Source organism: Centropristis striata, chromosome 15, assembly GCF_030273125.1.
Source record: "Centropristis striata isolate RG_2023a ecotype Rhode Island chromosome 15, C.striata_1.0, whole genome shotgun sequence".
Taxonomy (NCBI): Eukaryota; Metazoa; Chordata; class Actinopteri; order Perciformes; family Serranidae; genus Centropristis; species Centropristis striata.
In genome coordinates, this window is record NC_081531.1 from 25,848,880 (window position 1) to 25,865,862 (window position 16,983).

The 16,983-nt window shown below is 35.9% G+C and overlaps 2 protein-coding genes across 4 annotated transcripts; both read left to right on the forward strand.

Moving 5' to 3' along the window:
• The first annotated feature begins 2,221 nt into the window (after positions 1 to 2,221).
• mettl27 (methyltransferase like 27) lies at positions 2,222 to 8,050 on the forward strand. Of its 2 annotated transcripts, none has more exons than XM_059351748.1 (6): positions 2,222 to 2,299; positions 3,441 to 3,571; positions 4,443 to 4,571; positions 5,185 to 5,320; positions 5,456 to 5,548; positions 7,229 to 8,050. In XM_059351748.1, exons 2-6 carry the CDS (start codon positions 3,452 to 3,454, stop codon positions 7,429 to 7,431), a joined length of 681 nt encoding a protein of 226 aa, XP_059207731.1. In that variant the 5' UTR covers positions 2,222 to 2,299; positions 3,441 to 3,451; the 3' UTR covers positions 7,432 to 8,050. The 2 variants fall into 2 exon arrangements, with proteins under 2 accessions (XP_059207731.1, XP_059207730.1); XM_059351747.1 differs by lacking the exon at positions 2,222 to 2,299 and adding an exon at positions 2,316 to 2,554.
• Positions 8,051 to 9,999: 1,949 nt separating this feature from the next.
• On the forward strand, positions 10,000 to 13,221 carry LOC131986683 (complement C1q-like protein 2). Of its 2 annotated transcripts, none has more exons than XM_059351750.1 (4): positions 10,000 to 10,317; positions 10,429 to 10,491; positions 12,603 to 12,731; positions 12,812 to 13,221. In XM_059351750.1, the coding sequence occupies exons 1-4, from the start codon at positions 10,110 to 10,112 to the stop codon at positions 13,090 to 13,092; spliced, it is 681 nt and encodes a 226-aa protein (XP_059207733.1). In that variant the 5' UTR covers positions 10,000 to 10,109; the 3' UTR covers positions 13,093 to 13,221. The 2 variants fall into 2 exon arrangements, with proteins under 2 accessions (XP_059207733.1, XP_059207734.1); XM_059351751.1 differs by having other exon boundaries at positions 12,606 to 12,731.
• The last annotated feature ends 3,762 nt before the right edge of the window (positions 13,222 to 16,983 follow it).

A 16,983-nucleotide genomic window follows, 5' to 3' on the forward strand; every position in this document is an offset into this window, starting at 1 on the left:
GACTCGCGGCCCCCTACAGGCGGGAACGGGAACAGCAGCTTGGGATCTGCGCACACTGCGCATGTGCAAGAATCTGGAATCGTGGATACCGCCTTCACTCGTTGTAGGAAATATAAACTATATTTACAGACGTTTTAGGGCAAATAGCAATGATGTGGCTCAATTAATTCAACCCAAATCTCAAGTAAATCCAAAGTAATATAATAAACTAATATAATCCACTTCAATATTAAAAAGGAATAAAAGAAAAATAAATCACTCAGGTTAGAATTGTAAAAAAATGCTTTCTTCCAATTAGGTTTTATTAAATGTGATAAAACACAAACAAAGAAGAAAAAGAAGTGCATAAATCAGAAAAATTGTAATTAGTTACTTGGGACTCGAGACTTGGGCATGCTGCATCAAAAGGCCGTTATCTGTTGATTTAAAAAAATAATTAATTCGTTTTTCAAATTGATGGGTCCTGACAACCACAACATACATCAGCATCCAATGTAATTTCTAAAAAATTGAAAAATAAAATGAAAGGAAAGAGGAAGAGGAAGAGGAAAAAAATTATGTTTTCACTGTGACTTGAACGATAAATCCTGATAAACGCAAACGCAACATAAATCAACCATCCCACCAACCAAAATATCAGCTTTGTGTAAAATGTGATCAAATAAAACCAAAACCAAGAAGAAAAAAGAAGTTAAAATAAACGAAAAATACCATATTTCATACAATAGTATTTCCTTTATTGTGCAGGAAGAAATAAATAGTGAAAAAGAAACAAATACTAGTCAGATTTTTTAAAATTACTTACTTGGAACTTACTTGAGACAGCTGCATTTAAAGGTCGTTATTTGTTGAATAATTATTTTTCTATTTAATTTCCTTAATATATTACTTTTTTTTTGTATTAACAAAAAATTATATAAATTGAAAGGGACAAATAATCGAATTGATGGGTCCTGACAACCACAAATACATCAGCATACAATGTCTTCTTTTTTTTTTAAAGAAAGGGAAAAAAATATTATCTTAGAATACTTACGTTTTTTGTTGTGACTTGACCGATACATCCTGACAACACAACATGAATCAGCCGTCCCAACAACCAAAATAAAAACATTAAAAATGTGATAAAACGAGAGAAAAAATATTAAACACACAGAAATTAAATATCAAATCAATACATTTGGGAATTCATTTTATTATTAATAATAATAATAATAATAATAATAATTGATGCACAACATAGGTCTAAAGTGACCCGACTAAGTTTTTATATTCTATATCTTTGCAATAAAATAATTTCATCATTCAGTATTGCAGGTTTTCCTCAAATAACTTGTTTTTGATCATCATACATCCTATTTTTTTGTTTTCATTTCTTACTTTTTGAATAAAACCCTACGCTTCTAATGCACAAGGTCATTTTTGACCCATGTTGTGCATCAGAAGGTGTTTATATGTTGTGCATCAAAGGGTCACCAATTCACCAATCACCAATTTAAAACCTGCCAAAGAAGACACAATTATTAACTATCCCATTTTGTTAAATTTGTGTTTTTCCAATGGAAATTATTATTTGGTGGCTCTGATGAGTCTCAAATGTTAAAATATGTGATTTTTCAATATAATCTGGTGGTTCTAACAACTTTATTAAAGTTAAACCTTAAAATAAGACAAACAAAGTTACAAATATACTCAAATTGTTAATTTAGTGTATCACTTTTTGTATCACTACGCTTCTAATGCACAAGGTCATTTTAAAACCACGTGTGTGTAAACTTGATGTAATAATACAAAAACTATTTTCCTTAATAAAGTATGAAAGGAAAGATGGACATAATGATCTGCTGTCATAAAAAAGAAAAAAGATATTCAAACACACAGCAAGCATGAAATAACATGAGGAATGAATGTGGGTCATTTTTGACCCACATTGTGCATTAGAAGGTGTTTATGTTGTGCATCAAATGGTTAAGCAAGATAAAATTAATAGTTTTGGTAAAACTAAATTTGTTTGATGTATTTCTGTATCTTAATCATATAGATGTTGTTACACTGATAATACGTCTTTTGGTATTTTTTTATTTTTTATCAATCGGCTGTATTACTGTTGATTTGGTGCATTTTCTTGTGAGGATCACAGTGTTTGTGATTATGTCAACAAAAAAAAGTTCTCAAACTAACAAAAACAATGTCGCAGAAAAATTACGTTTACACTTTGTGTGGCCAATCAGTGAAAAGCAAGACGTGACAGCGTGGAGGCTAAACGGCTAAAAATAGGATACAACAAACATCATAAAAGGTACGTTAACTGGGACATAAAAGCACCATGGTTACAGATAACTGACCTCCATCTACAGCTAGAGACGATAACAACAGTATTAACAGTATTACTGCGTGGGGGGAACCGTCAGTTACAATTTACGGTAATACCGTCACGCAGATAAACATACTGTTTATATATATTATAACACCGGTGTTACGGATTATCTTGGAGGTTAGAGCCGAATGTTCCTGCAATAGTAACAGCAGTTAAGAAAAAAGAAAGGAAAAAGCGGTACGTAGCAGCACTCTTATATAATGTTATTCATAGTGATGGGAATCTGGGCTCTTTTTAGTGATCCGGATCATTTGACTCAGCTCACCAAGATGCCTGGTACAAGTAAAGGTACATTTGTTTGGACAAATATAATGATAACAACAGAAATAGCTGATAAGAGTTTAAGTTAAGAGCTGATATCTAGACATTTAACATGGTTTTCTTTTTAGTTATTTTGGTTATAATCAATAATTTTTTTTAAAGTTTTACTGTCAGAAAACAGAAAGTATTTTTTTTTATTCAGCAACATCATGTGTATGTTTTGTTTTAGTTTTTCTTTTTCTTTTTTACATATACTTCATTGTAATTTAATAAAGTTAATATATATTTAATTACATTAATATTATAATAAAAATATTTTTTGCACTTAATGTAGAAAAAAACAAGAAAACCCTGTAAAATTATACAGTACATTTTTGTATTGTAAAAATAACTATTTTTTTTTTTACAGTAGCTACTTTTCATGTTGCTCCAGGGGACCGGGATACATAAAAACTACAAAACAACTTATACATCACATAAAACAGAACAACATATAAAGCTGTAAAACCTTAAATAGAATCAATAAACATAATAAAGCAGTCTTTGGTGGTGACATGTTTGTGCAGACTTCAGACAAAGTTTGAGGCTGATTTTAAGCACTGCTAAACTTCCTGACTGCAGCACTTTTTAGGATATGTTTACAGAGCTTTATATGGACTGATTACACAGTCTTGAGTGTGTTATGCAGTAAGACAGCTGGGGATAGATGCACTAGGATTGCTAGTTATTATACAAGCATACTAATGAATGTTATGATATGTTTTTATTATCATTAAATACTCTCTTTCCTTTCTTTGAACAGCCTTGTATATAATGGCAGCCGTCACTGACGCATATGAAAAAGTGAAAGCGACCATCTTGTCAGCTCATAAGAGCACAACAACAAGAGAGAAGGTCAACTTCTACAACTCCTGGGCAAACAACTATAATCAGGTTAGAAACTCAAGCACGATAGCATGATATCAGTTATGGCAGCTTTTCTTTTGTCCTGTTAAATGATAAGAAAGGTACTTTTACTTTGCAGAAATTAAGCAAGTAGTAATATACTGTATCCAGTATATTAGTGAAATAGTGAGTGAAATAACTTTAATAACTGGAGCCAAATGCAGCTTACAGTGCTCTAGTTCAGTGGTTCTCAAATGGGGGTACGTGTACCCCTGGGGGTACGTGAAGGCACTCCAGGGGGTACGTGAGGTTTAAAATATACATTTAAAAAGTAGCATCCATGCAAAAATCCTTTAAAAATAATTATTTAATAAGTATTTTAGGAAAATATAAGTATAAGTTAATAAAATGAATTTCATATTCAGTAGGCTATTCAACTTCATTCTCCTAAAAACCCAGAGTCTCCCCATACCAGGATGGTTGGACCCAACCTGTCATATGCCACCTGGCATCACCTGTCAATCACTGAAAACTCAAAGATGGAGTCTTGGTTGAAGCGTAGCAGTTATAGTTTTTAAATGGTTATATGCGCACTGTTTTTACTACATTAGTTTGAATCACTACATTTTAGTGATGAGAAATACAGTATTTGCAATAAATTTAGTCATGGATTATTAACATTTAAAATGTTTGAAATATTTTTTTTTTTCAAATGTTTGAATTTTATATGTGTTTATCAGTTCCAAAGTTTAATAAATCAGACACTGTTTTTATGTCAACCAAAAATGCTTTGCCCTGGTTAGGGGGTACTTGGCTGAAATAATATTTCACAGGGGGTACATCACTGAAAAAAGGTTGAAAACCACTGGTCTAGTTCACCTACTGTGTCTGTACTCTTTCTTAAAACTGCTCTGTGCAGGATGTGGCTGTTCTGGACTACCGTGCGCCGTGTCTGGCAGCGGACAGCATCTCCTCCCACTACAGCGGTGAGCGTGAAGAGGCTGTAGTGCTGGATGTGGCCTGTGGTACAGGACTGGTGGCCCAACAGGTGAAGACAGACAAAACAACTACTGAGGATTTGAGATTTATAGTCAAAGGAAAACTGAATCAGAAGTAGGGCTGGGCGATATGGACCAAAAGTCATATCCTAATATATTTAGGCTGAATATTGATATACGATATATATCCTGATATTTTATCGCAAAGTGAGAGCAAATGTTCAGTCAAAGTCAAATATTACATGTCACAAGTAGTTTTATTGAATCGTTCATTTAATTGAACATCAATACTGTATAACAGGAGTACCTTTTTTTAAAATCAAATCTCCATAAAGTGCACATTTATATAAAAAATATCTTTTTCTGAAATAAATATATTTATATGAGAAAAGAATATCGAACATTACAAAATAACTAAATATGACAAACCCTAGTAAGGGCAGCATTTATATATGAAGAAAGAAATGTATTTTAACTATATCGATATATGCGATATGGTCTAATTCCATATTACATTTAAAAATATAAGTAACTCCTTCTGATTAGGGCTGGGCGATATACCGATATAAAAGATATATCGCCCAGCCCTAATCAGAAGGAGTAACTGCATATGGACGATACACGTCCAGTTGAATTGATGTATATTGTGTCCCTGTTGTGCAGATGAAGAAACATGGATTCAGACATTTTGTGGGGATTGATGGAAGTGAGGCTATGTTGGCGCTAGCCAGAGAGACCGGCTTCTACCAGGACCTGAAGCAGTGCATGCTGGGAGAGGGGCCGCTACCTGTCCAGCTGGGTAAATTCAGATTCAGATTTAAATCCTCAAAGTCTTAGCTTACATGATAATATAGCTATTAAAAGTATTTCACCTTTAGCGTTGTCTATCATTAGTTGTAGTCCATTTTGATCTTTCTCACATCTTCTGCTGCAGGTCTGTTTGACGTGGTCGTGATTGTCGGATCGCTGAGTGAGGGTCAGGTCCCAGTCAGCGTGGTGAGAGAGTTGTGCAAGTCCACCAAACCAGGTGAAAATACGGTTTTGTTATGTAGCTTTCATCGGTTACAAATGAGTGCAAGCCCCGATTCGTGAAAAAAAGGTGGGATGCTGTGTAAAAGCATGAATAGAGTTTATAATAAGAAACACAAAAGTTTATCAGTTTTAACACATTTTTTAATCATGTTTAAAACACACACACACACACACACACACACCAAAAACCCCTAGTTAGTTAGATCTGGATATGACCGGTAGAAGGCAGCATTACCGTTGATAGCGTACAGCCTGCCGTAGAGAAGAAGACTCCTTCTTCTTAACGAGCCGCTAACGAGCCAGAGGCCGGCTTGTTAAGAAGAGTCACCGTTAGCGGCAGTTAGCTACAGTTAGCTCTGTAGCAGTACAGTGTGTATGTGCTGCTGCTGCAGGAGGTGTTCACTTAGCGATCTCTGTTTGTTTACAACAAGCACCAGCACCAGACACTCGACACTCTTGTGCACAGTTAGTGATGCCTTCAATTCACAATTTTGATCAGCGGAGACTCTGTGCATAATTAGCCATGCTGCTTTCAGCTGCTGACGTTGTGCACAAGACGGTGAAGACGTAATGTTGATGTGAAGTACTTTTAGGCTGCATGAACTGCTTAATGTTTTATTTTGAAAGGAGCACAAATTTTGACAGGAATTTGTATTTTGATCTTGTTAACGATTTCAGTCAATGATGCAAGAATGTCAGTTTTTCAGTTATGCAGTATTTGTTTTGGTGGGACTGACAACAACAAAATAAAACCACAAAAAGAAATGGATATAGGCAGGAGCCTGACCATTCAGGGCTTTAAAAACAAGTCATAAAATCAATTTTAAAACTCCCAGGCAGCCAGTGGAGGACAGCAAGGGTTGGAGAGATGTGGTCACTTCTCTTTGTACATGTTAAAAGCCTGGCAGCAGCGTTTTGTATTAGTTGTAGTCTACAGATGTTTCCCTTGCTGATCTTTTTTTGAAGCCGGGGTTGCATCTCCTCAATATAGATTAGTTTTAATCATTACAAAAAAAATAATATATATATATTTATACATGTTTACATGTTTACATATTATATATTATGTTATCTATGTATGCACACCCTGCACAGGCTAAATATATGCCACATTGCTATGTTATTATTATTATTATTATTTGTATTATTATAATTATTATCACTACTACTATTATTATTATTATTATGTACATATACTTTTGCTGCCATTACTATGATTACTATATACTGTGATATTCTACTATTAGTATTATACTGACCTTATTATTATTATTATATATTATATTATCACATTATTATCATCATTATTATTATTATTATTATTATTATTATTATATACTGTCTAGTCACAATAACATTATTAACATCATATCATCAGCATAATTGATTACCATCATCTTGCCACTGTACCTTACCTTACCTAACAATTTATCTTCTTTTTAACTCTTAAGTGTCCTTGTTCTATTTTGTTTTTTTTCTATTGTTGTTTTTATTTATTCTACCTCAGTAATTTATTCTATTGTATTTCATTGTACGTAAATACCAAACTGCTGTGACAACCGAATTTCCCTTCGGGGATGAATAAAGTAATCCATCCATCCATCCATCCATCCATCCATCCATCCATCCATGTAATCTATCTAACGGCACTGAACTTTCACCTGTTTACCACCAGGTGGCTACGTTTGCATGACAACCAGAAGTAACCTTGACAACTTGGAATTCAAAGCTGCCCTGGAGCTCGAGCTGAAGCAGATGGAGGACTCTGGACTCTGGACTAGTGTGGAGGTCTCTGAGGTAGAAGAGTGGGAGAAGGCGGTGTCTGAGCGGGAGGACGGCTACATCTCTGGTGCAGTGTACCTCTATAAGAAACTATAGCACAGTACACCACAACACAGACCTTGTTTACACTTGGTTTTAAAATGCATCTTGATTAATCGGTTCACAAGTGGATGGATGAGACACGTGGACAGATGCATGAACAACAACAACTCAACTTGGAGACTTTATAACAACAACAACAACAACTTGACTTGGAGACTTTATAACAACAACAACTCAACTTGGAGACTTTATAACAACAACAACTCGACTTGGAGACTTTATAACAACAACAACTCGACTTGGAGACTTTATAACAACAACAACTTGACTTGGAGACTTTATAACAACAACAACTTGACTTGGAGACTTTATAACAACAACAACTCGACTTGGAGACTTTATAACAACAACAACTCGAGTCGCTAGTTGCTATCTTGCTCACATTACACTCGTGAACAGCCCTGTTACGATACGAGTCGTCAAGTTTTCTTTGGACTGAATATTATGCTCATACCAAGATGATTTCACTCTGGTTCATCTTGTTTCCTCCTCTATATTTTTACATCCACCACGTGGCCTGCATGTAGGATCAGCTTTTATAGAGATAAAATGTAATAAACTGTTTCTATGAATCTTGTATTGAGTTGAATAAAAGTCAAACCATGTGACCTTTCATTGAGAATGAGAATATGAGCTTGAAGAATTATGTATTTGCATGTTGCACTTTATGTAGTTAAATAAAACACCCAAACAGCAACAGGTGAGCGAACATAATCCCCTAAATGTGTTGTTTTGTTTTGTAGCTGATTTTAGTTCAATCAACTGGGAGTAGGTTCACTCTGAGCCGCGATATTTAGATTCACCGTGGCAACAGCTAACACAAATCATTGAACTGGAAATCCTGATGAGAACGTACGGTGAGTTTCAGCACATTTTTTAGAAACAAACAGCATCACGGTTGCAGCTGCAGAGAGAGAATCAGTCAATGCTTGAGTCAATGCAGTTTGAATTTAGTTTATTTCTTTCAGATTTAATATATTTATTTAATCATTTCGTTTTTATCCTGATGTGGAAGCAGCTGAAAATGAAATATAAGAACATAAGTCAAACAGGCAGAACTGAGGCGTAATAGGCTCAGGGCTTATTGCATTTTATTCACAATTGACTGTTTTAAGAAAATATAATTCAGAGGCTTTTTCATAGTGCAGTAGATGTTGATGATTTCAGTGCCAGGGTCACTTTCCTTTTCACTCTGCAAACTAGAGCTTTTCTGATATGCTCTGCATAGCCCATTATAAGGAAAACTCCAACTCTAAAAGGAAAATGCAACTCAAAGAATTAGCTCTTAACGTGGGAGCACGTCCATGGTGTGTTATATTGCAGATGTCTGGTCAGGGAATGTTGTCGAGATAAATAATGGATTGTGAGGAAAAACGGTCCCAGAAGGAAACTATCAGGGTACACAAGCACATGATTTCAGAGTCTCAGATCTTCTCCGGACAGGACAAGAGAAAGGGACACCCCATGAATGCAGCACGCTTCTTCAGGATCAGCAAGAAGGAGGAGATGGGAAAAGATGAGTTGTTGTTTTTGTGTTTGTGTTTGCCTTAAGTCTTTTGGTCTGGGCACAGTGGCACTCATTAAATTAGACTGCCGCCAGAGCACCACCTAGGGGCCAATCAATAAAACCTTCAATTGTTATCCTCAGGAGGGCATTGACAATAAGTATACCAAGTTTGGTGTTAATCTGACCAACCGATGTGGAGATATAAATTTAAAATTTAAATTTAAAGAGCGCCACCTAGTGTTCATCGGCCAAAATTTTGCAGCGAGCCTCAGGGGCTCATGGGGAAGTAGTAACCTGAGTTTCATGTCATTCAGACACACCAATGTGGAGATATGCAACACTTTGTGTTTTGTGTTGATAATAGTGCCACCTGCAGGAAGTTGTTATTTAATAATTTGAGTATTCTTTGGGTTGTCAAAATTCTTTTAATAACTTTTTGTCATGAGGGTCCATAGATGCTGTGTGCAAAGTCTCCTCGCAGAAAAAACAATATGCGTGTGCGGAAGTTTGATTTGCACATGCTGGTCTCATTACGACTGCATGATTTATGTCAGTGTTCTAATCCCATATGAGAGTCACTCTAATGCTGCAGGAGGGCTTTTACCTGAGGGCAGATCTTTTCTTTAAGCCTCAATCTCACCTGCACAACTTGCTTCTTATTTTCTTTTTGCTGTACAAAATTAAACGACAAAATAACAACAATGAATGAGAAAGTTAATTTGAATGTATATGTAAAATAAACAAAACTATAACCTTAAATAATGTTTATTCAGCAGTGGAAATAAAACCTTTAAAATGTGAGTCACTCAAATGCTGCAGGAGGGTTTCTACCTCATATTTACTGACAGTAAGAGAAGCTGATAACTCTCAGTCACACTAAAAGGCTTCAGCATTAGAGAAGTGTGTGTCTGTGTGTGTATTAATAAACACGGTGTATGCACAGCTGGGACTGCATGAGAAGCTTTCAAAGTCAAAGTGTTCCTCCAGCCTGCAGCAGCTTGTATCTTCTCACCTGTACACAGATCATATCGAGTTATCTGAGGCCTAGAAATCAAACTGTCAAACAAAAACACTTGTTGTTTTTCCTGTCCGCTGAAACAGGATCCAACAAGTTTGGAGACGATATAAGACGGGCCGGCTGGACCTCTGCACCTTTTTGAAGACGATGAGGGCTGTTGGTTTGCTGCTGCTGCTGCTGCTCAGTGTGTGTGGGTCAGGAGCTCAGAGGGAGGTTCAGGAGATGGCTCCAAGAGATCCAGCTGAGGAACCGACCGAGCAGACAACACCTGACATCTGGGCAGAGGTGAGGGCTCTGAGAGACATGGTGGTGGAGCTCAACGTACACATGGGGCTGCAGCAGAGAGAGAAATCAGGTACACACTGATTACTGTTCATCATGTTGTCTTTAAGTTGTCATGGATGAATGTTGTGCGTGTTAAAAGTGTGCGCTGCTCTGAAATTCACTGTTATTGCATTTACTGCAGACTTGCAGAGTGAACTTCTCATCAGCAAGTCGAGGATTGACCAGCTGGAGAGACTAAATGCAGGTGATCATTGCACACACACACACACACACACACGCACGCACACGCACGCACACACACACACACCAACATTCTTGTACTTCTATCTTTGTGAGGGCCCTCATTGGAATAGTGAATTCCCTTGCAAGGTTATAATAGTTCTGGATTTTTCATTAGCTTTAGTTTTAATTGGGTTGCAAATTTTTTTTGTTTTTAGAGTGAGTTTGCTAGTTTTAGTTTAGTATTTATTTTTTGAAATGCTTTAGTTTTTATTAGTTTTAGTGTTAGTTTTAGTTTCATGTAATGGGGTATTTGTTGGGTGCCAGATTAAAAGAGGTCACAGTACATCTTGCCTTTATTTCCTTTTTCTGATCCATCTTCATCATGTATGAAAAAAGTTGACAAAGGCGAAAACAAAATAAATTTTCACTATAATTTTAGTTAGTTTTAGTTAGTTTTGTAACCACACAATACAGTTTCAGTTAATTATATATATACATATTTTTAAATCTCATTTTTATTTCAGTTAACAAAAATGTTTTTTCAGTTCTACTTTTCATTATTTTGTTTAGTTTCTGTTAACTATAATAACCTTGTTCCCTAGCCCCTTACCCTAACCCTTAACCTAACCTTCACCATCACAACTAAATGCCCAACCCTAACCCTAACATAAACCTGATTGTAACCTTAAAATAAAGTCTGAACTCTCAAAAAAGCCTTTAAAGAAGTGAGGACCGGCCGAAATATCCTCACTTTGCAAAATGTCCTCACTCTGTTAGTTAAAAACATGTTCCGGTCCACACTATGTAGGAAGGACAAGAACACACACACACACACACACACACACACACACCACGGGGGCTGCAACTTTTCAACCTCTCCCCAGCCGCTCACATTTAAATGTGCAGTGCAAACTTTATTTTTAAACTCAATACTGACTTTTACTCCTCTCTAATATTTTATCTTATTTGAGTTTTGACTTAACACTCAACAATCAGAAGAAAGTTACCACAGAAAATCACGCTTTTTCTTCCTATTGTGTTTTTTATTTTCCTGCGAGCCTCGTGTATCCTCTGCCATCGTCGATGCATTAAACCTCTGAAGTCCAGGAGATTTTGGTTCAAATTTGTCAACTTCCTATGCATTTATTTCTGTCTATGTTTAACATTTTTCAGTCTGTCCTTACATCACATACATGGCTCCTTTTTCTCCACACAAACTTGGCTATCAGATTTTGTCAGATTTTTCATTTTATTTTAATTAACAAAGTATAAAGCTGCCAGGAACCCAGAAAACAAACAAAAGACACAGGTGTCTATGGAAATTTTACCATTTATACAAACAAAAACAGCAGAAAAAAATAATAAATAATACAACTACAAATCAGTCTATTTGCATGTAAATTAAAAATGGTAATAGTTTTCATTGTAGAAAGAAAATTCACATTTTAAAAATGGTCTAGAAACATAAATGGCACACTGTGAAAGCTCTTATGATGCATTTTCAACTGTTTTTCTCAGCTTGTCTACAAATCATATATAAATAAAGTTATTACTGTAAATAAAACGTGTATTTTCAATAAATAGATGGACTCCAGGGGGTTAATATGACAATGGCACACGTTACTGTTTATATTTAGTCGCTTGGTTTAGTTTTAATGACATAATTGCTAGTTTCAGGACAAGACGCAGGAGCAGAGGCAGTGGGCAGTTTTTAAGACAGACAAAGTTCAGAGGGATACTTTTTGTATCTTTGCCTGTTTTTTATTTGTTCTCCCACAATATGTTGACAAACTAAATCCAGTGGTGTAATGTAACTAAGTAAATTTACTCAGGTACTCTACTAAAGTCAAATTTTGAGATACATTTTGAGGTACTTTACTTGAGTATTTCCCTTTTACTCAACCACCACGGTACATTTCAAATTTTGCATAATTCTGTTCTAATTCTTCACAAAAATATATTTTTTTCTTCTGCAAAAGTTTCCAACCCTGATCAGTCTTACAAGATAAAGGGGATTGAATACTACACACTAACACCACACACACACACACACGCACGCACACACATACACTTAAGGAAACAGGTGAGGAGGGGAGGAGAACCATGACAATAATTGTACCTTTTTTATTTCAGCAGCATCAAAGGTGGCCTTTTACACAGCTCTGACCAGTGCAGGATACGTTGGACCATTCAACTCAGACATGACACTGAAATACAACAAAGTCTTCACCAACATCGGCAGTGCTTACAGTCCATCTACAGGTAATTTACTGCAGCTCACATGAACATGTTTACTCATGTAAATCTACATTTGTTACTGTTTTTCATTCTCTGCTCTGCAGGTGTGTTCACAGCACCAGTCAGAGGGGTCTACTACTTCCAGTTCACTCTGTGTGGGAACCACACAGGTCTCATGGGTGTCTATGTGTACAAGAACAACCAGAGGATCATGTATAATGTGGAGTGGAAGGAGGAGACACTTTACAAGTATTTCACTAACTCTGTTGTCTTGGAGCTGGTGAAAGGAGATAAAATCAACCTGGTTCTTCCATCGACCTATTCTCTTTTTGATGACGGAGACAACCACAGCACCTTCAGTGGCGCCCTCCTCTTCACACTGTGAGGATGTCCTTGAGGCTGATTGATTAATCACACACTCTATCCTTATTGGCTACACTGTGATGTACAACATGACTTCTGTCTTGTTTTTATCACGTAAAAATAACATCCAAATAAATCAAAGACTCATCGAGTTGTGTTTGTTGTTGTTGAGTGCAAGGTTATTATAGTTAACGAAAACTAACGAAATAACGAAAACTAGAATTGAAAAAACATTTTCGTTAACTGAAATAAAAATAAAAACTAGAGTTTTTAAAAAAACGATAACTAACTGAAACTGTATTGCGTGGTTACAAAACTAACTAAAACTAACTAAAATTATAGTGAAAATGTCCTTAGTTTTCATTTTTGTCAACTTTTTTTCATTCATAATTCAGTGTTTCTATTTGAACATGCAACACATGGTAAATATGTTTACTGAGACTGGGATGTCTACACTCGAACCAAAATTCAAAACACCCAGAACTGTAAGAGTTAATAACCTTATTGGGGCTAAGATGGATAAACCAAAGGAAATAAAGGCAAAATTTATTATGACCACTTTGAATGTCGCACCCAACATATAGCCCATTACAAAATAACTACAACTAACACTAAAACTAATAAAAACTAAACTAAAACTAAGCATTTTCAAAAAATAAAAACTAAACTAAAACTAGAAAACTCACTCTAAAAACTAACTAAAACTAACTGAATTTGAAAACAAAAATTCATAACGAAATTAAAACTAAAACTAATGAAAAATCCAAAGCTATTATAACCTTGGTTGAGTGTCTGTCTTCATACAGGAACTTCACATGAACTGTTCACATCCTGTAACTGTTTGGATTCAAATCTGGATCAAACTATGCTGTAAAGTCTGAGTGATGTTTTATTCAAACACCACATGAGTCATATTAACAAGATCATAAGAGGGCTGAAAAATGAAAGACAAAATCTGTTGAAAATTATGATTTTTTAAATATCTTTTGTATCCTTCTGCACTGTAAAAGTTTCAGGTTCGTTGATTAGAAGCCCAAGAGTCAACAGAAAAAAGTCTGGTGTCAATGCCGTCTTTAGTTAGGTCACAGGTAAAGTTATGCTGCCCTGGACTCAGACTGACACAGCTCTAGCAGGATCCCAGTCTGAATGAGTCCTGATTTCTGTAATAATTCACATTTCATCTTCTTTGGGCTGGGCCAAACAACCGGCTATACTAACTATTGGCCAGTTACCAATAACAACAGCTGTTTATGCATATGATGTTTGTTATACACAATGTGTGTGTGTGTGTGTGTGTGTGTGTGTGTGTGTGTGTGTGTGTGTGTGTATGTGTGTGTGTGTGTTCTTGTACTTCCTACATAGTGTGGACCGGAACACGTTTTTAACAAACAGAGTGAGGACATTTCGACCGGTCCTCACTTCTTTAAAGGCTTTTTTGAGATTTCAGACTTTATTTTAGGGTTAAGGTTACAATCAGGTTTATGTTCGGGTTAGTGTTGGGCATCTGTTTTCGGTGTGTTTTTGTTAAGTGTTTTTATGTGTGTTTTTTTTTTTTTTTGAACTTATTTTTTATTAGTTTTTCAGTGACAACATTTCAGTACGAACACCATTCTGTAACCAGCTGTAGGCGACAATTGTACATTATGTCCAAATCAGGATTACAAGCAAATAAGACAAACAAAAACAAAACGAGAACAAATATCCACTCCCAATTAAATACATTAAACAAATAAAGTCAAATATACATATTCAAACGTTCATATACACAAACACATATAGAGATAGGCATCCAGGGGACCAGCAGGATTTAGTGCACTGTGCGGATTATGTAACAAAAAAGATTAAAAATAAAAAGAATAAAAAATAAATAAATAAAAAGAGGTGGTAGAGGGGGAGAACTAACCAGTCTTACTGTATTAATAAGGACATGACAGGACCCCATCGCTTAGCAAAGATGGACTTTTGAAGCCTTAATACATACGTAATGTGCTCCATCTGATAGAGGTCCCAAACCTTCTGGATCCAAATGTTATATGAAGGGGGAGTTGGCTTCAACCATCTAATAGTTATACACTTCAGTGCTGCGGTAAGTAATATATTTAAAAGATATTTCTTGGACCTCCCATTCAATCCTTTAGGCATCACTCCTAATAGAGCCACAGTAGGATCTCGAGGTATGTCTTGTTGAAAGACCTCTTTAAGAGCATCAAATACCTCCCCCCAGAAGGTCTTTAGTTTGGGGCATAACCAGAATATATGGGTGTGGTTGGCAGTATGAGATCCACAATTTCTCCAGCATGAACTGGAATATGACTGGCTCATTCTAGACACTATTTCTGGGGTCCTAAAAAATCTAACAATTACTTTCCACTTAAACTCCCTCCATGTATTTGAGTTTGTGACCAGGTGTGCCTCACTACACACCTCCTCCCAGGCTTCCTGTGGTATAACCACATCCATTTCTGCCTCCCATCTCTGCTTTATCTGTAAGGAGTTCTGTGTACTCAAAGATAAAAATATATTGTAGAGTTTACTAATTATCTTCCCGTCTCCATTTCCTGTTTGTGTTTCTATTAGAAATTGTTCAATAGGAGAAATTTTTGTGAGTTTTCCCCATTCCTTGTGCCTTGTCAGAAATGTTCTAAGTTGCAGATATCGGTAGAAATCTGTCTTAGGAAGACCATAACAGTTTCTCAACTGCTCAAATGTTCTTAGACTACCAAGACTGAATAACTGATGTAGATGAACCAAACCATACTCTGACCACCTTCTGAAGCCAATGTCCAAATTATTAGGTATGAAGCTCTTTATAGATCCAATGCTGATTAATGGCGATATTTGTGTTGGTAATCCAAAAGTTGACTGTACCTTAACCCAAATTTTAAGAGTGTTCTTAGTCCAAGTTGCCATTTCCTTTATGGGAGCATCTAGGAAGGGTAGGTCTTGCAGAGATTTCAGCGAGCACAGACTTTTTTCTATGTTAAGCCAACATGTGTCTATATTGTTCTGAAGCCACGCTATCATAGGCTTCATTTGTGCAGACCAGAAATAGTATCTTAGATTTGGGAGTTTAAGACCACCGTTTGATTTAGATAACTGTAGGGTTTTAAGTCGGACTCTAGGGCGCTTTTTTTGCCATATAAATCTTGACATCATTTTCTCCAAATTATCAAATGTAGATTTGGGAATTTCTATAGGTAACATCTGAAACAAATAAAGTAATCTGGGTAGAATGTTCATACGGATACTTTCAACGCGCCCCAGCAGAGACAGGGGGAGCATAGACCACCGTTCTAAATCATTATTGATGCTCCGTATTATTTTGCCATAGTTAGCATCAAACAGATTCTGAAGAGATGAGGTTATGTGTATACCTAGATATTTAATACCTTCCGTGGGCCATTTAAATCCACTCTGAAGCTTTACACTATGTTGGATTGTGCCGTTTATATCCATAGCCATAGTTTTCTCCACATTTACCTTGTATCCTGAATAAAACCCAAACTTGGAAATTTGCCTTTTTAAATGTGGTATCGTTAGCGCTGGTTTTGTCAGATACAGAATTACATCATCAGCATAGAGCGATAATTTGTGTTCCTCTTCATTAATAACAATTCCATTTATATCATCATCTTTATGTGTGTTTTTGTAATTTTGTGTGTGTTTTTGGTGTGTTTTTCTGTGTTTTTTTGTGTTGAAAATGTTGATCCAGTAAGTCAAAATGAAAAAAATAATAATCAGGTCATATAGGTGAGGTTGTGCTGAAAACAATGATACCAACATGGCATGGTGAACACTTTAAGTGGTTTATACAGGCAGAATGAAAAGGAGTCAAAATCTGTCAAGATAGCCCCAAACTCCAAAGGGTTAAACAGTAGAGAAGAACCCATAGCATCGTATGTTGATCTGATGG

What these genes read in the sequence shown, in the direction of transcription:
- LOC131986683 (XM_059351750.1), top strand. Translation starts at nt 10,110, where the DNA reads ATGAGGGCTGTTGGTTTGCTGCTGCTGCTGCTGCTCAGTGTGTGTGGG. An exon ending in GCAGCAGAGAGAGAAATCAG is followed by an intron (nt 10,318 to 10,428) that starts GTACACACTGAT and finishes CATTTACTGCAG; the next exon opens with ACTTGCAGAGTGAACTTCTC. An exon ending in GCTGGAGAGACTAAATGCAG is followed by an intron (nt 10,492 to 12,602) that starts GTGATCATTGCA and finishes TTTTTATTTCAG; the next exon opens with CAGCATCAAAGGTGGCCTTT.
- mettl27 (XM_059351748.1), top strand. Translation starts at nt 3,452, where the DNA reads ATGGCAGCCGTCACTGACGCATATGAAAAAGTGAAAGCGACCATCTTG. An exon ending in GGGCAAACAACTATAATCAG is followed by an intron (nt 3,572 to 4,442) that starts GTTAGAAACTCA and finishes TGCTCTGTGCAG; the next exon opens with GATGTGGCTGTTCTGGACTA. An exon ending in GTGCAAGTCCACCAAACCAG is followed by an intron (nt 5,549 to 7,228) that starts GTGAAAATACGG and finishes GTTTACCACCAG; the next exon opens with GTGGCTACGTTTGCATGACA.